The sequence below is a fragment of the Castanea sativa genome, chromosome 10 (assembly GCF_040712315.1).
Source record: "Castanea sativa cultivar Marrone di Chiusa Pesio chromosome 10, ASM4071231v1".
Lineage (NCBI taxonomy): Eukaryota > Viridiplantae > Streptophyta > Magnoliopsida > Fagales > Fagaceae > Castanea > Castanea sativa.
In genome coordinates, this window is record NC_134022.1 from 8113963 (window position 1) to 8137650 (window position 23688).

A 23688-nucleotide genomic window follows, 5' to 3' on the forward strand; every position below is an offset into this window, starting at 1 on the left:
CATACTTGCTCGCCTTGAACAAGAGAACAATCAAATGCAAAGGCGGCTAGACCGTTTTCATGCAGTCCAAAAAGCTAGGAAGCATCTAAAGGGGAAGGCGCAAGAGCGAGCCATGAAGTCTATTAATGAAATTACTGCGTTAGATGATGAAAGTGACATTTCAGACTTCTCAGATTCAAGCAATGATGACTTCCAAAAATTTCTACCTACGAACATTCAACGTTGTTGTTGATGTCTACACGTTTTGTGAACCTACTTGTATTAGTGTTGTTGTTGTTGTTGTTGTTGATGTCTACTTGCTCATTTTTTCCCTGCTGTACGTTGTTGGTATGTTATGAAAAGGTGTACTTGTATTAGTGTTTGCAAGAATTATAAGTGCTTGGTGAAAATTATGGTCTAAACCGCACAACTGTGATGCATCAACACACAAGACGGCCAGCAAAACTTATATTAGATCAGCAACATTCATAGGCATTTTGCACATCTGAGAGAGAGAGGAGAGTTAAAAGAGTAAGGTTAGGGATCACAAAACATAAACTTACAACAATTAACAATTTGATGTGTGTAGTTTTCAGTGTTCTCCTTTTGATCATGTCACAAACTCTGCCTGGAGTTCCAGACACCACCTGATGGCCTAATTCTAGCTTTCTGATATCATCACCCACACTCTTGCCTCCAATGCATGCATGTACTTTAATACTTATGAAATTACCCATTGCCAATATCACCTTCTCTGTCTGAGATGCCAATTCTCTTGTTGGTGACAAGATCAAGGCCTGAACCCTGTTTAATTTTAGACATTTAAAAAATAATAATAAACCAATATGATCATAAACCAGCTGTAACAGAAAAATGAAACCAAAACATAGAAGCATCCCAATAGCTCCTACCTATAGAGGTAAGTCATCATTAAATAATTTCTGTTAAGTAAAGATTGGAAAGTGGGGTAAGGGCATGGATATTTTCAGCTTTACTCCATTAAATAATTTAAATTTAATCCTTTCTGCAATGACGTCTAGTCTTGAATCATTTGATCCAGTTTCCATAAGCTTTAGAGTTTGGTGTTTGACTGTGTAACACTTCAATTTTTAGTCTTTGATATTTATGGGGTGCTATGTGACTCTGCCGACATATGATAATTTTTACTTAAATTCAGAGTGGTTGTAAGGAATATATTGTGCCTTGTAAGTGATGGACCGAACGTTAAATCCTTCTTCAGATATGTTCTTGGTGCTTTTTGACTGCTGACTGCTGTCAGCCATTTAGCGTTCTCCATAGTTGAAAACAGTATGAGAAGAAACTGAACTGGTCAAGGATCAGGATTTTCTATTCTACCAATCACAATTTTGTCCAGTATTTTTGACTAGGCAAATATAATTAGAAAATTTGGCTTGGGTCTAGTACAGTAGACCATTCATAGTAAATAGTAATGATAATTGGCAAAATTAGTATCATTTTAAAAACCAAAGCCTTTTTTATGCGAGACAATATTAGGTATAACGGTAATGGGTGTAATGCCTCTTAGAAGCCGGCCTCACATAGAATAGATGTAACTAAAAGAGTACATCAGAATCATCAGATGAAGCCAAGTTATTTGAATATATCTAGCCTTCAATCATGCCTTAAACAGTATGCTCCAGTGCACTGGACCATCACAATGATGATATGTGACAAAATGAGTCTAAAGTCTAAACCATCCCAATGCCTTTTATATGCGAGAGGTATAAATAACGAGAATATTAAAGGTTGAGTACATAAGATGGAGCCAAATTCTTAAAAATATTTCGCTTTCAATCATGTCCTAAAACAGTCCTCACTCTAAGGAAAAGTAAAAGAGGAAAAGCCTAGCAAACAGTTTTTAGCTTTTAGGCAAGCGAGTCCTGACTTGATTTAAGGCACTCAATGATCTAATAAATCTCTCAGTGAGACAAGCAGAAACATCCAGTTTAACTTGTTTGTAAAAATAAATAACACCCACCACAAAATCAAATGCCATAAAAAAATAATTGTTAAACAACTAGTTGAGTTCAATGTTTACAAATATGACTAGGTAATGATCAGATTGGCATATAAATTTAGAATTTGAATCCCTATAATCCTACAATGAGTAACATCAAAATTTGAAGAAATATAATTCTACCAGGTCTCTGCTGCATGTATTCTCATATGATATTCCTTTCTCCTATCCTTCAAGAACAAAGTATGGGCTCCTCTACGTATTGAACAACAGGCATCTCTATGGGAGGACAAAGGTAGACGATGAACTGTACCAAACTAGGCTTCCTGCTCATATCTATGTTAGTACTAGTCTCCTGAGACATACTTTTTCTGAGCATAGTATTTCTTCTCACTCTCAGCCTTCTTTGCATTGCGTTTCTGCATTGAAAATAAGATACAAAACCATAAACAGCATTTCTTTTTATAAATGAAACTTGCAAACACAAAACATGTATAAATTGCTGGTTTGTATTTCAGATGGGATGCTCAAATTTAAAGAAATTTTGAATACAGAGATGCAGCAAAAGAACAAGGAATACCAAGAAAGCCTCATGATTGGCCATTATCCTTTGGGCTACTGAGCTAGTGGTTATATTTTTGGGGCTTGCAAGCAACCGGAAAATTCCCATGCTCTTGGGAACCTTGTATGGATCATTTTCACCCTAAGGAATACAAGATCATCACTATCCATAACTCAGTAAAAATATAAACTGGGAAAATAAAAAAATAAAAACCCAACTTACAGTCAGCAAGGGGTTACTCTCAGCCATTGTTCCATGCACAACCAATGAGATATTGAAAGTTGTAATCTGCTCATGCCAAGAAAATACAACTCAGATGATACAAAATATTTAACAAGAGGAAAAGAATAGATATCCCATGCTACAACAATCATTTCACAAGAGATACCAGCAGCATCTGAATCTTGACTCTCAAAGTATAGCCAGGTACAAATTAGTCCTAGACCACATGAAAGGAATCTTTCTTGCCAAAAACACACCCATATACAAGCACAATTCAAGCACCAAATTCCACATTACTCTATCTATCATCCTTTACGAGCCATCTCATGAACCTAGTCTCATTGGAATTGGATGCCAAACTATGCCAGGGTTGTTCCTGGAGTTAAAGCAGTTCCAAAGTAACTTATTAGTTATTAGTAGAGATTGAGCTCCTAACACTTATTTTAGTCAGGTCACACAAAGAAAAACTAAAAGGGTTTAAATTTTATAAACCAGAATGGCCATCTAAGTTAGTCCAAAGAACTATTTAGAACAAGTATTTAGTTATTGAAGCTCCATGTCCCATTGTGGACGTTGTCAAGACCAATCAATGATTAAACTTTTACATACTACTAAAAACAAAAAATTATGAGTTTCATGAAAACTTTGCAGGACATGGTTAGATGTAATCTAGTAGACACATGACACAAGTATTGGTGACAAAGCATCAGTGTAGACCATGCATGATCATTGTGAAAATTATAAAGGAACGGAAAATTATGGGGAACGTTAGTTATTCAGCCAATGAACTTTAAATAAAAGATAGCTAAGAAATAAAAAATAAAAAATCCAAAGTAGAAAATAGCACAACAATGGGCCCCAATGCCATGCACTATCAGACATATTGCACTAATAGTTGCAAGAGCAACTTCAATTCACTAAGTAGATATGACATCTAAATATGTAGCATATATAAAAACCACTGATAAGCATGTCTTTCTGTGTGTTTGTGTGTCCGTATCAACATTATGGTCCAGTTTAGATGTTGCAAAGTTTCTAAAGTTGTGCGTGCAATTACAACATTATGTGTTCAGGTTCATCTACTCTAGAAAGGTACACAAGTATTACATTTCAGATAAATACCAATCAACAACTTAGTAGTCAACATGTTCCCTTTTCTAGCAAATGTCTTATCCATAACTAGATAAGACATTACATTTCAGATGTCTTGTGTCTTATCTATCAAATGCCGTATGTTCAATTTCATCTATTCTAGAAAGGTACACGGGTATTACATTTCAGATAAATATCAATCAACAACTTAGTAGTCAACATGTTCCCTTGTCTATCAAATGTCTTATCGATGCATAACTACCCCAAGAACAAAGCATGGTGAGGAATGTTGCACTGTACTTGGGTGTAACCTCGCTTGAGCAGACAAGGGGTGTACTCAGAAATTTATTACAAAATACAATATCAAGATAACTTGATAACCATTTTAGAAAGGATTTTGCTAATGTGTGCCCTAAGGGCACACAATAATTATGCATTTTTGAAAAAAAAAATTCGGGAATTGAAAAAGTATTGACAGCTTTTTCAATTCCCAAGAAAATTTTACCATAAATTGATGCCGGACCCTTTTAGATAAAACAATCAGAAAAAAATTACACACCATGTCAGTTGTGACTTCCCAAGGTGCACCAATGATAACTTCATCAACATAACGGCAAGCCAGCACACTAAGACTACGCTCATGTAAATGCATAATTGGATGTGGATTCCCCCTGTGTTCACTGCACGAAACAACTTCTTGTTATTTATTTTTGTCATATTACTAAAAGAAAGACTGTATGATGTACAACTTCCAAACTTTACAAAAAGCCATGGGAAAGTGGCAAAGCAACCATGAACTTGGGTCATATCATGTATAAGGAGGATATACCTCACAATCTGGTCTGTGTGAATACCAACCAATAGAAAATCTCCCAGCTGCCTAGCACTCTTGAGGATCTGAGAAATCAAGGAAAAATGATGGGAAGTAAGCAAATCATAACAGACTCATGAGTAAGGTTCAATTATGTCTTCAAAAAACAAAGGGGGGGGGGGGGAACATACTTGTAAAAAAAAAACGAAGGGGGGAATATATCTCAAAATCAAATCATGCAACTATTTTAAGCAAGCAACAATATGCAACTCGTTTGTAGCTATATCATTGATGGTGCAAAAGGCGTGCTGAAACTTGATGACATTATGGTACGCTTAATGATGAGAACCAGAGCTATACCAAAACAGGGCCCAGGTATGTGACATATTAGACCATGCTAAGACAATCCTTAATAATGAGGTAAAAGGCTATCAAACGATAATCACAAAGTGATAAGATCCACAGAGCTTCATCTTGGTCAAGTGATGATATCAAACTGACACCTACTTATAGCAATGTCTCCACTTACATAACAGATTTCAAAGCAAAGACACCAGCAAATCAGCTCTAGCCTGGCACCTCCTCCCCCTTATAATTTTTTTTTTTTAATAAGTAATGTAAGTTTCAAATCATAAAAAAGAATCACCCAAGTATACACGACGAATTCAGCTGGGAACCATTATAATCAAGTACATAAGTTACCAACTACCCTTATAAGTTCTAGGTGGAGAGGGTTGTGGGTTCAAGGCCCATCAGGTGCATTTGTAACTTACCAAAATAAATTTATTGCCAAGACACTATACCCATGAAAAAAATCCAATTAAATATTAAGTTGATGTAATTGACAGAAAAGGAATATATAGTCACCTAAAATCAAAATGAAACAAAAAGATGCTAGCAAGAGTATACATGAGAAATTTACCTCAACATGCCCAGCATGAAAGAGATCAAATGCCCCATCAATGTACACAACACGAGCATTTGGGGCAGGTCCCTAACAAATAGAAAACATATCATATTTCAGGGGAAAAAAATCCAGACAAAGGGAGGGGGAAATTTAACCTCTCAACCCTCTGTTCTCATATTAGGACAAGCTGATGATAACAACATACTGAATCCACATAGAAAAATAACAATGTGTTATTGACCACTAAAGAGCCATTAGTCATTGATTTAATACAAAGCACTCATTCTCATGGGTCATTCATTTTTATTGCATACATACAATTCTCTTCATTTATTTATTTTTGATGAATTAAGTACAAATCTCTTCAATGAACTCCCTATTTTTAATATATTCAGATTGCTCTACAAAATTGTTAAAATAGAGTTATATAGTTGTGTCTCATTTTACCCGAGCCTGGACCCCAAAAACATCAGTCTAAGTAATTAGATATGTGGCAGAAAAATTAGTGAAGGGGATATATAGGTATAGAAGATAGATTAATTAGCATGCAACATTTCAAAACATAATCCTACTTTCCTTCTCTCTCTTTCTTTTTCTTTTTTTCATGAGAAAAAGGTAGCCATACATGACAGTCTTTGCATGAGAATAACCCAAATGAACAATACCTTGCCATTTGAGAACTGCACAATCCGTCGGGAAGTCGGTAGAAATTGTGATACGTGGGAACCCTTAGATTGACTTTCTTTATGAGGTTCTCCACACAAAGAACCATTATGATCCTGAGAAACTTCTGGAACCCTCACATATGAGAGTATTCTACCTACATCCAGATCATATATGCAGAGACTCAGGAAAAAAAAAAGTACAATGAGTTTAATGTGAAAAGTATAGAAGAGGTAGAGTGATAATCAAACAGGCCAAAATCAAGTGACCCTTTTTTTCCTCCAATACAATAATAATTTCATCAAAAAAGAATTCTGAGATTGATCAAGAGATTCATAGTACCTACAATGTCTGTGCTAGAGACACCTTCAGTGCGTTTAATGCGCTTGTAGCGGCCAGCTTTCTTTGCCAAGGCATAAGCATCAGTTCCATCGGGAAGCAGGCAAGGATCATCACCATGTATAATGTAGTCAATCTTATGCTCATTAAAGAGAGTGTTCATAAATTTCTCTGTAATCTCATAAGGAGCATTGGCTATTACTTCATCCACCCATTTCAACCCACTAACAAGGGCCAACCTGGATAACAGTCCACATAAATTCTTGGTTAACTTAGAGTTATAAACCAAACTAAAATGGAAAAGAAAGAAATGCATGCATATACAGACCTTTCTTCCATTGATAAAACAGGTGGACCCTTATTGGCAACGATCTCCTCATCACTCACAACACCCACAACCAACTCATCCCCCAAAGCCTTGGCTTGCCTCAATGCATTGGCGTGGCCGTAATGCATGAGATCAAAGCACCCATCCATGTAAACCCGAATGCGCTTCTTCCCATTTTTCTTCTTGGGGAAAATCCCGAGATCAGACCACAAAAAGGGCAATTGTGGAACACCAAGACCAGTAAAATAGGCTGGTGGACAAGCCAAGTAAGGCCGCTGTGAGCATCAAACCACCAAATAGGTGTGGGTAGTAGTACACCCCTTCCCATATCCAACTGTTGCTTTCATAGTGCATTGCTACCCACACTTCTTGTATTTTTTGATTCAAAATTTCTTTGAACACTATTTGCTCAATAAGAGGAGACAACCTGCAAAATTTACACCACACTATAAGCCAATCAAATACACATCACTAATAATGAATTTGTAATAAACATAACACAGCATTTGCCAATTTGAACTCCACATGTGCTTTTACTTAGTGACAAATATTTGAACACAGTCGTTACCAAGTCCCAAAAAAAGGAGTCTGGTGGTACGTTGACAACCACTGTAAAACGCAGTCACTCTATTATGAATAGGTCCACACTACAAATACGCAATGAGGCATCCACTACTAGCAATGCACATCGGACCTCGAATATAAAGAAAAGTGGGCAAGTGTTATGGCATAAGAAAATACATGTGACAACCAACCCTGACTAGTCTGATCCATAGCCGGACCAAGATTTTGGACCTAAGGCTTGGTTGCTATTGTTGTTGTTGTTCTTGATCATATTATGAATTGAATTCCAGAAAAATTAAAATAACAGCAAACAAGTTCAATAAAAAGAATTCCATAACATAAGTCCAAGAACTTTTTATTGATAAGCCAGAGCTCATTGGCAATTCCATCACATAAAGCCAAGCATGTAAAATATCATTTGACATATATAGATCTAAGGAGAATGAGGGATATGGATTCTAAGCTTAACAACAGAAAGCAATTGCAGAAAATAATGAATGCCAGCCTGGCCACCAAGATGGGATCCAGAACTTTCACAAAAAACATAATTGAATTACAAACAAACAAACAAAATTAAATTTTTAAAAAAGGGGTTACCAAAATAGTCTTTGCCAGATTATAATAAGACTGGCTTTATACTACTATATTAGATTCTAATATTTAAAGGAAATGTTAATGTGATGTATCATTACCCTAGCATCCACTTCATCTGAAGTTTCTTGAACAAAGGGGTGCTCAAGAAGAGTGGGCCAAGTTAGTCGGTTTTGTGGTACTTGTTTTTCATGAATTGAAAAATCATCTTAGAACTTTGACATCAATGGGAGTTAAAAACTATTAATCAAGAGTTCATTCACTTGAACCATAAAACAACCTTATTAAGCAAACCCCTCAAAAAGCTTTTGAAATTTTGACTCATATTGTCTGGATATTTAACTGGATCCTGGAATACGGCATTGAACATTAGCTTGTACCTTTATACAGCATAACAAATCTAAACTAACAACAAACTCACATGATGTTTGAGCAAATGTACCTTAACAATATGCCGGATGAGTGCATAAACAGAATTTGTATAAAATGGGGGCTGTCCAACAAACAATTCGTACCTGTAGTGTCCATGACAAAATAGTTTCAATTCAAGAAGAACATGAAGGGAAAAGGAAGAGATAATGCTATAAATACTGAAGCAGGTAATTGTTAAATTTGAGATTAGTCAATGTTATACTTATTTTTTATTTTTCTGGGAAAGGCAACATGCTCTTTTATAGAGCAATATAAATTTTCTATATTCAAATAAGTCAATAATAGGGATTTTCACATAAGATCTATAATCAAGATGAAATTCCAAATGAATCAGAGATAATAATAATAATAATAATAATAATTACTGCCAAAGAATGAAATTTAAGGATGTCCATAAAAGGAAGACTTCAAAGTATGCTAGAGTAAAAGTAAACAATGGGCTTGGGGAACACAAAACTACTCTACTGTGGACTTTGCAACGACATCAATGTCTAAGCAAAAAACTATCAACAGCTGTCCTTCTACAGCATTGGAACAATCCACCATGCAACTTAAAATAGATTATTCCCAATTCAGCACTTAAATTTATAATGACCATTCTTTCCTTTCTTTTCTTTTTTTTAATAGGTAATAAGAATAATATTAATCAAGATGAAAAAAAGAAGAAAGCAAATACAAGGTGTTCATGATGGTGAACACAAGAAAAAGCAACAAACAATAACAAGGAAGAAAACTTAAGGTGCAATTCTAAGAGAAGAAAGAAACTCAATGATAGAAGAACAATTCAAGGAGCCCCAACACCTAGACCAATCAAAAAGAGTCTTTTGGCATAGAGCTTGTAACTGAACCAGTGAATGAGGATCCTAAAGAATGAGCAAATTAGACACTATAAAGCTTCTGATTGCAATTCTTCAATTTCTTAGCCAAAATATTCTGTTTTGAATAAAATTTTCCTATCATTAAATAGAGTAAAGAGGCTCTCTTTGGCAGGCAAAAGAAGAAAGTGGTGTCATTAGTCTCTATTTGCAGTCCACGCATTAAGGTCTACAATTCTGTATCCACAACCAAAGCCTATGCCTGGACGGAAAGTAATAAATTTAATGAAAAGAAATGTTGAGTATCTTATGAAGATTGAACAATCCAGAATTTAATATGTTACATATTTATTAGTTATTGGACTAAAATTCATATTTTAAAGAAAAAAACAAAAGGAAAAAAATAGGGTGTCATGCAAAATCCGCTAAATAATAAATCAACATAAAGTTTAAATTTGAAAATATGATGAAAGCCGACAAGGGACTCATTTGGTCACCTTGTTCCATGTTATAGGTGTTTACTTGAACCCTACTTATAAAAAAAAAAAGGTGTTTACTTGAGCCCAAAGCCCGTGTGTGATTAAATGTGTTTCCTTTTGGTCAATGCAACACAAAATAAGGGTGCTTCATACCCCTTTTCCAGCCCAAGTGCAACTAAATGAGTCAAAACTCGAAGTAAACTAAAATAAAGAATAGAATGCAAGCAATCAATCAAATTAGAAAATTCCAAAGTACAATCAATGAGATTTAACATACAGAATAACTCCAAGGGACCATAAATCAGCCGTGTGGTTGTAAGGCTGTTCCCGTACCAGTTCCGGAGCCATATACAGTGGAGTGCCTGAATAATATAGATAGAAGTTGTATTAGAACACCTTAATTCCTCAAGGATATCATAGCATCTCAATAAAAGTTCACAAAATAGAAAGGTAACCAGAAATTTAATGCGAAGATTGGACAAACCTTTTATGGATCTCAAAACAACAGTATTCGTGGACATTGCACGTGCAAACCCAAAATCACAAAGCTGTGATAAATGAAAAATTTATAAGCCATGAACAACCACAAGAAATTACAAGAATTAAACATTTAATACAAAGCAGGACACGATATCAAATCATCAGACCAAATCTTTGGTGAAAGAATCAATATGTAATAACAGTCTCAAGAGAGTAAAGAGATAAAACCAATGAAAAATAATAGCCTACAAATAGACATAGCAATATCCCACCCCATGGATGGAAAGAACCAACAAATTAGTACATAGGTAATCAAATCGAAGATATTTTTCATTTATTGGCAAGTTACACGTGCAGCCTCTAAGTTTTGACAATACCTAGATATTAGTATAATACAATTCAGTATCAGGCAAAAGCTACAGGAAAAAAAATAGCAATGTAATTGGAGTATTGGACCAGAAGAAAAAAAATACATACAATCAATTAGTTAAATTTTGATTTAGTGAAGCCAATCCAAACAAAGAACACAGAGACCTGATGGTAATTTATTCAGTCAAACCTAGTAAGGTTCTCTAAATTCAAAAAATAGACAATATTTGAAAATTTTAAACAGATTATAAACCTTCTAAACATTGTTTTTCCATAATCAACCTTCTATGCATTCAGTTAACAGATTTAATAAATAGATGCTCTTAAACATGTAGTGATGTTATCTGACTGCTCAACCTTAACCACAGACCCAGCACCAATGAGAATGTTTTGTGGCTTCATATCACGATGGATGATACGGTTTGAGTGCAAGTAGTGCAACGCTCTCACCTGTAAATTCCACAAAATAAAGTTTCAATTGAAATAAGAAATACCCAAGTTGAACATAATAGTAAACCAAAGACTGGAAAAGAAAACAATCAATTAAGTCAGATGCAATAATCATGGGATCAAATTACCAACTGCTTTGCAATTGCTTGGACTTGTTCTTCTGGAAGGCACTTATCATCCTCAAGAATCTCAAATACTTCACCCTGCATGAAAATCCAACGGCAACTCATGAATCTCAACATGCTCCACAATGTGTCTATATATATTTCCAGGATCATTTAATAGTTACATTAATATAAAGAATGAATTTTTGTTTTTGAGAGATCAAGAAGGATATGGTTACTTGTGCAAATTCTGTGACAATAAAGGACATTTAAATACCTTAAATAGTTACTGGTTACTTGTCCACTTAAGAATGCTTTTAAAACATTCGAATCCTAATCACTCTTCTTTTGGGCTAACTTACATAGTTACTCCCATAATGACAAGTAAAAAAAAGAAAGTGTTAAATGTAAGTAACAAGTAAAAACTCACCTTTCCAGACTTGCCTACAATGGAAGCAACAAGAACAACCTATATCACAGATAAAAGGTGATTTAGAAGCACTATCACAAACAATTCAACAAGTAAAGAAATCAAAAAATTCCTAAAAAGCATGTGGCAAAAATGAATTAAAAAGCAGCCAAGCTTGGAATTAAATTTTACTGTAACTCATTGCCTCACATTATCCATATCCACATCCACCACATTTCAGGTATTGCTTCTTTTTCAAGATTCACCAATTTTGCGTTTTTTAACCCTTATGTAATGTTTGGGCGCGGGGGAGGAGGCTGTGGGGCATCATCCTTAGGCTCATCATCGTCCTGCAAAGACATTAGATGCATACAATCAATATTCGGTGTAATGATAAGAATAAAGTGAACCACAAGATATATCATTACATTGTTGGTAATGTTATCATACCATAGAGCCGCCTTTGTGTCCTATTTTGTGTCCACCAGTCCCACAAGTGGGTGCTCTTCTAGTACGTTGTGGTCTACCTCGTGGGGGTGAGGGCTGCTGAGGGGGATGCTCGTCTGGTACATCAGTGTCAATCCCAACCGGAGGCCCTAAAGGGTCGGATGAGGAAGAGGTAGGTGGGTAATGATGCTCTGTATAGCTAGGAGTGGGGATCATTGTCATGGGCAAAGTGGGTGCATTGGAGCTGGTGGGTGGGTATGAGGGTGTCTCAGGGTGCGTAGGAGGGGTCATATGAAAATCAAAACCAAGATCAAAACTAGGCTGCGAAGGAGGGGTGGGTGAAGGGACCTCGAGTTGAGGAGATGCATCTGGGATGGGTGGAGGAACCTCAGGTGGAGGAGATGCGTGTGGGATGGGTGCAGGTACCTCGGGACTAGTTACAACCCGAGGGGTTGTTGCACGCCGACCACGGCCCCTACCTGCACTTGTGCTTGGGCTTGCTGTAGCAGGCCGACCACGGCCCCTAGCTGCACTTGTGCTTGGGCTTGCAGTAGCACCTTGACCACGGGTCGATGTACTTCGGGGTGCTGGGTTTGTGCTTGGGGTTGCAATAGCTGTTGACTCAGTCTCATGCCCATTGTTTGCCTGCCCATTTGCTGCAAGACCACCACCAAGCCCAGCCACATTATTTAGGACACGTCGGACATGGTTGTGTGCTCGGCTGCCTACAGGAAGCATCTCCAACAGTGCTAAATGGCTTTCAATCTAAAACGGAGAAATAACCAGTACAATCAGATTTGATCTACTCAAATACTCAACTAAGAACAAAAAGTGTTATTAGAATACTATATGTAATAGAAAGTCTTTTTAATTGGAGGTCAGTCAGATCAAACCAGATTTGCTGAAAAAAGAAATCAATTGATTCTACTGAAGAAAAAACAAAGTAGGCAATAAAATCTAATTTAACACATTACCGTTATATCTAATTTAGCGCTGTTGCGGTCGACATACTTTCGAGTGACCGAACGGTACCAGCGGTAATAATCATGATTGCGAGGCATCTCACCAATCTGAGGAGGTGCATGGCAAACTCGTTGTTGTCTCGTATCCCATGTAAGGATATACGGTCCATGCTCCTCCCTCCAATTCTTTTCCACCTTCCCACGTAAGTCTATTCTATGCAGTCTATCATCGTACACAACATGGTCGGGCCGCTCTTGCGCCAACCCAAACTGTCGAAGGACACGATCTGGGTGGTGTGTCTCTACTATGCAAAAACACACCAGTGGCACCCTTGCCGTCCACGTATCCCTCCCTGCGACGCAGAAGTCAGGAAGGTGGCCGAAGTCTGCCTCATATGGCTGCCATATAATCTACAGTAGAAACAAAATACAATTATCATAGCATCTTAAAATGTGAAACAAAGGAGAATACATAGATAAAGGGAAAAACAAAAATTAAAATAGAAGATATGTTAAAGCAATGATTTCAACATATTCTTAAGGAAAATTAACATAACGTCTACAGAAATTTTGTATACTATTACCTGGTCCGGCTGCATTCTAACTAATTGCTCACGATAATGGATCAACGCCGTGCCGGATGGCCTACTCTTCGGGCTTGGCACCCGCACCCACCTACAGTTACGATCGAATAACATAAGATATTACCACTTAGTTACTAAGAATAGTACATTGCATAACACACACTAAGTATCAGGAAAATACTTACTTAAATGCAAGTGGAGCTTTTGGCCATGGGCCATAATCGCATCCAGGTGGAGGCTCTATCCTCGGGCACAAGAATGGCAACCTCGCCCATGCCCAATACTGAACCAATTGCAACGCCCCACCAATCTGCGATGCCTCTTTATCACTTGCCCGGCACAACTCCCTATACAACCATGCCAGGCAACCACTACCCCAACTATACTTTGGCGGATCATGAAGGTTCCGCAGGAACTCCAAGAACATCAGATGCACCCTATCTCCCGACTTGTCCATGAAAATCTTATCCCCTAGTAGCGCTAAAATATAGCACCGGGCATACTGATGTACTTGCTCCTCCGTTGCATCATGAGGCAGTGGCTCTGCAATGCGCTCAACAAGGCGACTAATGAGAATTCTTTGCCCCACCAAAGTTTTGTTGTCATTCTCTGGAACGCCAAAACCAAGCAACTCCACGCACAGTTGCCTCCAATTCCCATCCACCACAGTAGTCGGCCCAACCAAGACCTCACCGTCTATAGGAAGTCCAAAAATGACCTCCACATCTTCTAGGGTGATTGACATCTCACCATGTGGAAGATGGAACGTATGAGTCTCCGGCCGCCATCGCTCAACTAGGGCCGATATTAGGCAATGATCTATCTCTCGGAAGGGACCCTAAACAATCCTTCTAACCCCACCAACTTGATAATATCAATCACCCGATTATCTTGCATCGTTATCTTTGCCATCTCCTTAGCGCGACCACGGCATGTAAGTGAGCCCGAGTCCTGTAAAATGGATAAAAATTATAGCGGTCGTTAGAATTAGATATACAACTTTCAAAGAACTTGCTAAAAGTCAAAGACAACGTAAAAATTAAAGCAGTTGTTAAAACTAGATATTTCACCTCGCCATTCCAAATGTCCTCTGATCGATGATTTCGTTGTCGCGTCAACAATGAAGGATCTTCTGGACCAGGGCGCACAATCTCTGGCTCCTCATCGATCCCAGGCTCCATACTGCAAAGAGTGCAACAATATTCCACAGAATTAAGTCTTCATAAATAACTCTAAGGTAACATTATTTGATGCCTCCTACAATAATTAAAAAGATACTAAGATGCTTCAAGTGATTGAATTCTAATGGTAATAAGTTATTTGAAGAGGGTGTCCAAAGAATGATAATTAGGTGGAAAATTTTGATCTTAAGCAGAGAAGCTTGTCTAGTGCCGACCAAAAACCACTTTCTATCCCCTGAAACATTTTTAATAAAAGGCATTCCAAGTAAAATAGTATTTTAACGGTATGTAAATATTGTCGAGTTCATGACCCATTTTCCAAACAAATCAGACCACCATCAAATTCTACATAATAAGCTTCTCATACTTACTAAGGGAAATGGGGACGGTAGGAGGACGGATGGTCATAAGGTGCACATGTAGTGTATATCACTCGGTCTAGTTACTAAAGGGAAAGAGAAACAAAACACTAACCAGAAATTCTCGGGACAGGTCAAAGTGATGCTAATGAGTGAATCTATCTACTAATAGACATGGCAAAACAAATTTCAGACTGACAAGAAATTTTTTTTTAGGGAAGCAATAAATCTGCTTACTACTTATATCAACCTACTTGGGTAGTAATGTGGAGTGAGACCACATGGTGCGTAGTGAAACTGCTTCATATCAAATAAAGCTTGACATTAAAGTGATTTGTCCAAGTGAATCTTTAAGCCATGATTATTTGATGGCTGAAACTAAAGTTTCAAAGAACAATTTAATGTCAATCGAGTTTGAAAAATGGTAGCCTTTCTTGGGATCTAATTCTAAGCTGGTCTAAACCAACACATCCTGCATAAATGTGAACAAATTTGGCAGTTGAACTGACAAATCTAACCAATTTTTTACATTTACTTTTTCATTAGCTAATGAACTAGTTCGTCCCCAAACCAATGACCTACATAGCAAGTATGAATATTGCTACTACACTTCCCTGCAAAATAAGATACTCAAAAACCCAAAATTTATCTCACTAAGGTATTTCTTTTAAGGATATAGAATCTTCAACCAAAAACTACAAACAATGACTTCAAAAAAATTGCGGGGCCTCTTAAAACTAGACCTAATTTCTCACACCTATTAATTCAAATATAAATCCGATCAAGATTGGTAGGAAGACTAAATTGTGACTGTCCCTTATGACAAGGTTATGACAGGGTTATTAATAAGAAATAAATTATTAGTGGAAAAATGTTAATAGCTTTAAATAAAGGGATGTTCACATTGTGATCGATGTAAATTAGCAGCAGATCTAACCCAATTGTAGTCAGAATTAAAAATAATATTACATGGTTTAGGGTGTTTAGCTGTGTACTAATTGTATATTTCATTATGTTTTTCAGACATCTTATTGCTGCTATTTTGTATTTGGTTGGCATCTACTGAATTTATTTTTGGCATATGACCAATGCCATTAAATCTCTATACAGTAGGAGAATAGAACTTGTGATTTAGGATATCAAAGCATCTCTAAGTTCCAAGTTTGATTTTAATTTATAAAATAAAAAATTTGAAACTGATGCAACATAATATAGAGAAGAACAAAACAGTAATGAATTGGTCCAGATGCAAGAGATCTTCCCCTTACCATCTAATTGAATCAATACTGGTTATTTCACTTTAAAAATTAAATTATCTTAAGTTTAACAAATTTCAAGACTATAAGCAAGTAAGCAACCAAAATTCATCTTCATTATTATTTTCAGTAATATTAAGAACGGCCTTGTCAAAGCACATAATGTACATATGCCAACCAAAAAAGCATAATCTACATATTGAGGATGGTCATAGTCATCAAAACCAAAGATGGAAACAAGGGCATCATAGACATTGAAACATTAAGACAGTGAAATAAATTAGAATGAAAAAAGCTCTGAACAGTAACTATCATGTCAATCTAACTTGCCAGGCAAATGGCAAGCTATCCATAGAGTCTCTATAAACTACAGCATTATTATGGCATGATTTAAGGATGTATCAATTAACCCACTCACATGCCAGTACAAAATTTAAATGTTCAATTCTATTTCACATTAACTACTATGATCCCGCCAATGAGCTCTAGCTCAATTGGCACCTCCTTCCCTTGTAAGTGCTAGGTGGAGGGTTCAAGACCCTCGTAACTTAACAAAAAAAAAAAAAAAGACTCCTGATCCCAAAATATCTTTTTGCTTATATGAAGTCCATAAGTAGAGAAAAAAAAAATCTTATTAAAAGTCCTGTAAGACACGGCTTATACATATAACTAAATCTCCATCAATACCTTTTCAGATTTCAGTATCCTTGTGCAATAGATATAATCATTATGTCCATTACCAAATGATTTATTGTGTTTTCAAATCGTCTTATATTTGTGTTTAGTCAAATATGCTCAACTTCTCCTTATTAATGATTAAGGCGGGAAAATTAGGCCTTGAAGTGGAAGATTCCAGGTAATGCATTTCTACGCCCCATTTTGCATATTGCAAATGGTCGTATGTCAACCTAAAGATAAAAGAATATATTATGAACTCAGAATGTAGCAAACAATTAAGAAAAAATTTTCCTTTTCTTTTTTACTAGAAAAATGACTCAAAACAGTCAGTACCATTCATTCACACTAGAAAGCATATCAATATAGCTTTCAAAATTTTAACTACACACAAACTGATAGTTAAAATTAATGAAACCATCTGGACCAACTTCATAGATACACCCAATTAGTTTCAAAGCTTGTAAGAGACAATTTCACAAACAGCTTCCATGCAATAAAAATCAACATTTGAACTAACTTAAAACAGACACCTACTACCAAACCCATACAAATTCTTGCATTTTATGTCCAAATAAAGCAGTAACACAGATGACAACCCATAAGCATAGAAGAAGACTAGCAAATGGAACCAACAAGAACTAAAGGAGAGGGGAAAAAGAATGTTACTTGCTGCAAGAAGTTGAAGTTGGGTTGCTGGCTGGCAACGATGGTTTTGGATAGGTGGATACCATGAAATGGAGAGAAGGGAGAGAGGCTTACCGGCGGTGTTACGGCGGACCGGCGGTCGGTGTAGCAGCGGTCGGTGTAGCAGCAGCTGAGAAGCGAGAGAGAGAGGGTTCTGAAAGAGGAGAAAGAGCGTTTCAAAGTGACAGATTGAGAGAGAGCGTTTGAGAGGCGAGAGTTGAGAGATTGAGAGTGCGAGAGTTGAGAGACTGAGAGTTGAGAGATTGAGAGTCCTGCTAGTACTGAGAGTTGAGAGACTGAGAGTTGAGAGATTGAGAGTACTGAGAGTTGAGAGATTGAGAGTGTTTCAGTTACGCGTTTGAAAGGTAAAGTGGGGGAAAATTGTGTGGATTTCGAGTCTTATAAACTCGATTTCTACCTGGCTAAATTCCGACAAACCCAATAACTCGAGTTTTACAATCTCGATTTTTAATACATATTTCGAGTCTTATAAACTCGATTTCTACGTGGCTAAATTCCTCCAGGTGGAAACTTTGTCCACGTAATCGAAGAACAAACACGACAACTCGAGTTTTAAAAACTCGAGTTTCAATTAAATCTCGAGTTTCTAAAACTCGAGTTGTTAGTTTCCCACATACTTTCCAAACCCAGCCAACTAACGAAATCATTTGCACAGTAACGTTATTTGGAAAGGATGTTCCATGATCTTGGGTTAAATAAATAAATAAATAAAACCTAACACACACAGACAAAGACAGAGATAGATACCTGAAGAATATTAGCGTAATTTCTGAAGAATATTAGGGTAATTTCTCAAGTCAGTGATATTTAAAAAACACACATAGAGATTAGAGAGAGAGATACCTGAAACATGTTACTGAATTTTTTAATATTGGAAGCCAATTTGAAGCAGTTGAAACACCGGACAATGAAAATAAAATAAGATGACCGGTTGAAATCATTTGGTTGTTCTGGCAATCTCTCCAGTGAGGTGCAATTGTCTACGCTTATAAAAGAAACTTTTGATGGAATATCTGATAATGATCGAAGGCTTTTGCAACCATCCAAGTAAAGATGTGTTAGTTCAGAGAATTGAGAGATGCTTTCAGGAAGGGAAACGAAATCATTTCCCCTTAGAAATAATTCAGAAAGCTTCATCGTAAAGAGGCGGTCAATAACGCTTGTAATTGCCGAAAGGTTGCAGTCACTGAAAGATACGCTCGTGACCCGTTTAAGGTGAATGGTGGAGGAAGGTAATTCTTTTATAGCAGTTCCACCCAAACTAAGCTCCTTTAGGCTTTCCATATTCCCCAGGTTCTCCGGCAAGTTGGCAATTTTTGAGCATCCGGTAAGAGTAAGATACATTACCTTCTTCAAATTACAAATGGTGTTTGGAAGACACACAAGATTTTTGCAATCTTCTAGGTTTAAAGACTCAAGGGCAGCCAAACGTCCAACAGATGAAGGCAACACTTCTATAGCTGTTCCGAATAAATATAGCAAATTTAGATGTTTGAGATTCCCAACATTCTCTGGCAAGTTGACAAATTTTGGGCATCTATAAAGAAACATGAACTCTAGTGACTTCAAACTACAAACGGTGTTTGGAAGAAGCACAAATTCTTTGCAATCGCTTAGATCCAATGAAGTAAGGCCAATCAAAAATTCAACTGACGAAGGCAGCTCTGTTATAGTTGTTCCACTCAAATCAAGCACCTTTAAACTTATGATATTCCCCAAGTACTTTGGCAATTTGTTAAATTTTGAGCATTCAAAAAGAATAATTTCATCTAGTGACTTCAAACTACAAATGGTGCTTGGAAGAAGCACAAATTCTTTGCAATCACTTAGATCCAATGAAGTAAGGCCAATTAAAAATTCAACTGATGAAGGCAGCTCTTTTATAGTTGTTCCACTCAAATCAAGCTTCTTTAGACTTATGATATTCCCCAAGTCCTTTGGCAATTTGTTAAATTTTGAGCATCTAGAAAGAATAATTTTATCTAGTGACTTCAAACTACAAATGGTGCTTGGAAGAAGCACAAATTCTTTGCAATCTCTTAGTTTCAATGAAGTAAGGCCAATCAAAAATTCAACTGATGAAGGCAGCTCTTTTATAGCTGTTTTACTCAAACAAAGCTTCTTTAGACTTACAATATTCCCCAAGTCCTCTGGCAATTTGTCAAATTTTGAGCACCCCAAAAGATCAAGACTTTTAAGCGATGTCAAATTACAAATGGTGTTAGGAAGACACACTAATTTTTTGCAATACCGCAAGATCAAAATATTAAGGCCAATCAAACATTCAACTGATGAAGGTAATTCTGTAATAGCAATGTCTTCCAAAAGAAGTTCCTGTAAGTGCTTCATGTTTCCTACAAATTCTGGAATTTTCTTGACTTTGGAACAACGAGTAAGATTAAGAGTCACAAGAGATTTCAATTCAAACTTGTTTGGAAGACTAGTTAGTTCTTGGCACTCTTTTAGCTTAAGAAGTTTAAGGTTTTTCAATTTTCCAATGGATGGGTGAAGCTCGCGTAACTTTGAACATCCTTCAAGAACTAACTCCTCAAGATTTGGAACTCCATTAAAGTTAGGGGTTATAATCATGTCCGAGGAGCCAGCCATATGGATGGACTTTAACTTGTCAAAATTCTATTAAAAGAAAAGAGAAAGTTTAGAATAATTAACTTTCTAGTGTCTATTTATTGAAATTTAAAAGGATAATTACTAACACTCTTACCTTCATTCCTTTCCAAAGAAATTCAATTTTGCTATGCTGCAGATGAAGTTGAACAAGCTCATTTGGCTGAAACCGTGGTAACGATTTTGCAAGATAACCACTCCATTCAAGATATCTTAAAGAATTCGGAAGATGTTCTGGGACATAACGAGGGAAAACGTTACGAACTCTTAGAAATTTAAGATTGGACATCTTCGAAAAGGCATTAGGGTTCCAAAGTGGCCATTTTTGTTTTTTTGAAAATGTGAAACTTGGCCAACATGCCTCTGCTCCCCTGATATCCATGGCTTGAACTTTTTTAGTTCCCTGATATAAAAAAAAGGAATTCATGAAATGCAAAATATATTATTAGCATAACTATTCATATTTCAACTTTGCTGAATAAAAAGATATGGTATGAGCTGAAGTAAATAACCTCTTACCGTATCATTTTTTAACACATTATCATTGTCCTCATAATGCCACAATCTACTGCGCTTCCCAGGCTCATCACGAGATTCTTGACGAACAATATCCCTACCCATATCTCTTAGTAAATCATGCATCCACAAATCATTATTTTCGGAAATTTTCAGGAGAGATTTCTCAATGAGAATGCTTAATCCAATATCGGGATAGCGGCCAAGAATTTTTAGTATTTGTACCACATAATCTTTCTTCTCGTGCTCAAAGAAGCATGCAATATCTTTGAATATTTCCTGCTCTGGCCCTTCAAGTCCATCATAACTTATTTTTAGTACTCGGATAACATCTGGCATGGGATGTTCTTTGAGCTTCTCAAACTCATTTTCCCATTCAACAACACTTCTTTTAGACAAAAATGAACCCAAAGTGATAAGAGCTAAAGGATGACTGCCAACATAATTCAAAAAACCTTTGGACAGTTCTAAATATTCATCTGGGACAGGTTCGTTTTTAAAAGCTTTTGAACAAAAAAGATGAAGAGCATCTTCATTTTTCAATGCTTTAACTTCATATATTTTATCCATTAAATGTGTCCCTAACAAGTGCTTATCTCTTGTTGTTATGATAATTCTACTACCTTGACCAAACCATTCACGCTTCCCAGCTAACTTTTGTAACTGGTTTAAATCATTTACATCATCAAGAACAAGAAGAATCCTTCTACCACATAACCTACTCTTGATCATTTGTTCTACTTCACATTCATTTTTTATATTCAAATTTGTGTCATTTAATATTTGAGAAATAAGATTTTTTTGTAGTGAAAGTTCACCTTCTTTTTCACAATTTTCCCTAACATTATCAATAAAACAACAAGCTTCAAATTCTTTAGAAAAGATCTTATAGGCAACTTTGGCGAGTGTTGTCTTCCCCATTCCTCCCATCGCCCAAATCCCTATAAAGCGAACTTCATCCTTTAACCAAAAAGCTAAACATGACTCCAATTCCAACATTGGAGATTCTATTCCAACCAAGCCCTCAGTAACTTCTGAGAACTCACGACTCAATTTTTGTGACATTAGTCCCAAAATGCTTTTAACAGCTACAGAGAGAGGACTGCAATGAAGAGAGAACAAGATATGATGATCAATTAATAGGTCCCATGAAAAATATGGTAGATATTAGGTGTTCGAATCTCCTGACTAAATAAAAATATGTAAATAGATAGGCTATGACAAAAATTAAATGAGATCAGATGAAGGCTTATTTATATTAAAAAATAATAAATAAAAAAATATGTCAATTAAAGGTTTAAATGAAGTCACATATATAAAAGTGGGTCAGCTGAATATATATAAAATAAAATTACCTATTATCTACATGATATCCGGCAATATTGGCCACATGAGTCAAAGCATGTCTCCATGTGCCCACCTTCTGCTCAAATTGTTTCTCATACTCATCAAAACGTTGTGCAAAAGTTCCCTTTTGGTTCCGCACATCAGATGGATCCACGTTGTAAAAAATAGGAAGAATTGTCATTCCCATTTTTTCCTTGCAGTCAATGATCTCTACAAGTTCATTTAAGCACCAAGTTGAAGATGCATAATTTTTTGAGAGACTGACCACGGCAAATTTGGATTCTTTTATCGCTTGGAGGAGTTCTGGTTCAATAGTTTTTCCTCTCTCAATATTTCGATCGTCCTTAAAAGCTTTAATGCCCTTCTCTACTAAAGCATAATCTACAAAGTCCGTAGCAGTATTGCGGGTGTCCTCACCGCTGAAACTCAGGAAAACATCATACGTCCATTTGCTAGTAGAAGAAATAGAAGAACTTGGGAAAGATGACAAACTCGAAGCCATTGAACCAAGGAATAGATCTGCATGGGAAAAAAAAAATCAATTAGAACTAAAGAAAAATTGAAAAGAAAATAAATTATGAAAGAAGAAAAACTATTTGATGTCTGAATCGCTCCCTTCATCAGATGAGTCAAACATTACCCTTTTTTTGGTTGTTTATGAGAAAGAGAAACCGCAAATAAAGTCACACTGTTCAGAACTCAGGGGCGAGTGTTGGGTATGTAAGGCAAAGATGGTCTAGGTATATGTGTTTATTAGTCTTTTGTTCAGAACTCAGGGGAAGTCTCACTGTTGGGAACTCAGGGGCAGCTCTTACAGGTTCAAGTTTAGGCACATCTTCTTCTCGTTAAAACCTTTTATATTATGTTTGGTTGTACTGGACGAGAGGAAGTAGAAAATTGGAAAATTGATGGAACTATGGAAGCTGTGGATTCCACAATTTTTTCCAAATTTTGTTTCTGTCCGATTTGAAAGAAAAATGAAAAATGAATAACTTTTTATACAAGATTACTCTTGTACCCTCGTAAAAGTATAAAAAAGTTCTATATTTTGTAAAATTACTTTTAATTCTTCCTAATGAATTATTCATTTATAATTTACATAAAATAAAAAAGAAAATGATTTTTTAGTATTATTTTTTCCTTCGTTTTCTTTCCTTTTTTTTATTTATTTTTTAATTTTTACTTCCAAACAGATACATAAATAGCATTTTGTCTTTTTTTTTTTTCAAATCTATTCCCTTTTTTTTCCCCCTTTCTTTAAACATAATGTTATTTGAGAGAGTAATTGAAAATTTCACACCGCCTTCATAATATTGTATTGCGGTGGACCTCACACGCACAAAATTGTGATTGTGGGAGAGTATATGAAATCTTCGGTGAAATTTACGATGTGACTAAAAATTTTCTTTATAGAGAGAAACAAAAAAGGAACATGCACAACTTTTAAGGTTCTT

General features: G+C 36.2%; 2 protein-coding genes and 1 pseudogene across 2 annotated transcripts in view; all 3 read right to left on the reverse strand.

Annotated features, from left to right (window-relative positions):
- The window catches only part of LOC142613159 (disease resistance protein Roq1-like), a 39138-nt gene extending 15971 nt beyond the window's left edge, over positions 1–23167 (reverse strand). The window contains exons 1-6 of the mRNA XM_075785376.1: positions 22875–23167; positions 22243–22753; positions 20891–21989; positions 20469–20774; positions 19810–20380; positions 18590–19026 (exon numbers count right to left, since the gene is read on the reverse strand). Of these exons, the coding sequence (XP_075641491.1) occupies positions 18590–19026; positions 19810–20380; positions 20469–20774; positions 20891–21989; positions 22243–22736 (2907 nt within the window). The 5' untranslated portion in view covers positions 22737–22753; positions 22875–23167. The remainder of the gene's footprint in view (positions 1–18589; positions 19027–19809; positions 20381–20468; positions 20775–20890; positions 21990–22242; positions 22754–22874) is intronic.
- Positions 1969–7250, reverse strand: LOC142613156 (ethanolamine-phosphate cytidylyltransferase-like; annotated as a pseudogene).
- On the reverse strand, positions 7291–14143 carry LOC142613434 (uncharacterized). The gene is made up of 12 exons (XM_075785800.1): positions 13753–14143; positions 13568–13658; positions 12996–13394; positions 12025–12786; positions 11596–11634; positions 11190–11264; positions 10969–11061; positions 10247–10310; positions 10040–10124; positions 8479–8551; positions 8317–8385; positions 7291–7308 (listed from the first exon to the last, which is right to left on the reverse strand). The coding sequence occupies exons 1-12, from the start codon at positions 14022–14024 to the stop codon at positions 7291–7293; spliced, it is 2040 nt and encodes a 679-aa protein (XP_075641915.1). The 5' UTR covers positions 14025–14143.
- Positions 23168–23688: the final 521 nt, after the last annotated feature.

Coding starts and splice junctions, on each gene's coding strand:
- LOC142613434 (XM_075785800.1), bottom strand. CDS start 14,024: ATGGACAAGTCGGGAGATAGGGTGCATCTGATGTTCTTGGAGTTCCTG. Junction 10,125..10,246: donor TGTTTTGAGATCCATAAAAG/GTTTGTCCAATC, acceptor TATATTATTCAG/GCACTCCACTGTATATGGCT. Junction 8,552..10,039: donor TGGTCCCTTGGAGTTATTCT/GTATGTTAAATC, acceptor TGGACACTACAG/GTACGAATTGTTTGTTGGAC.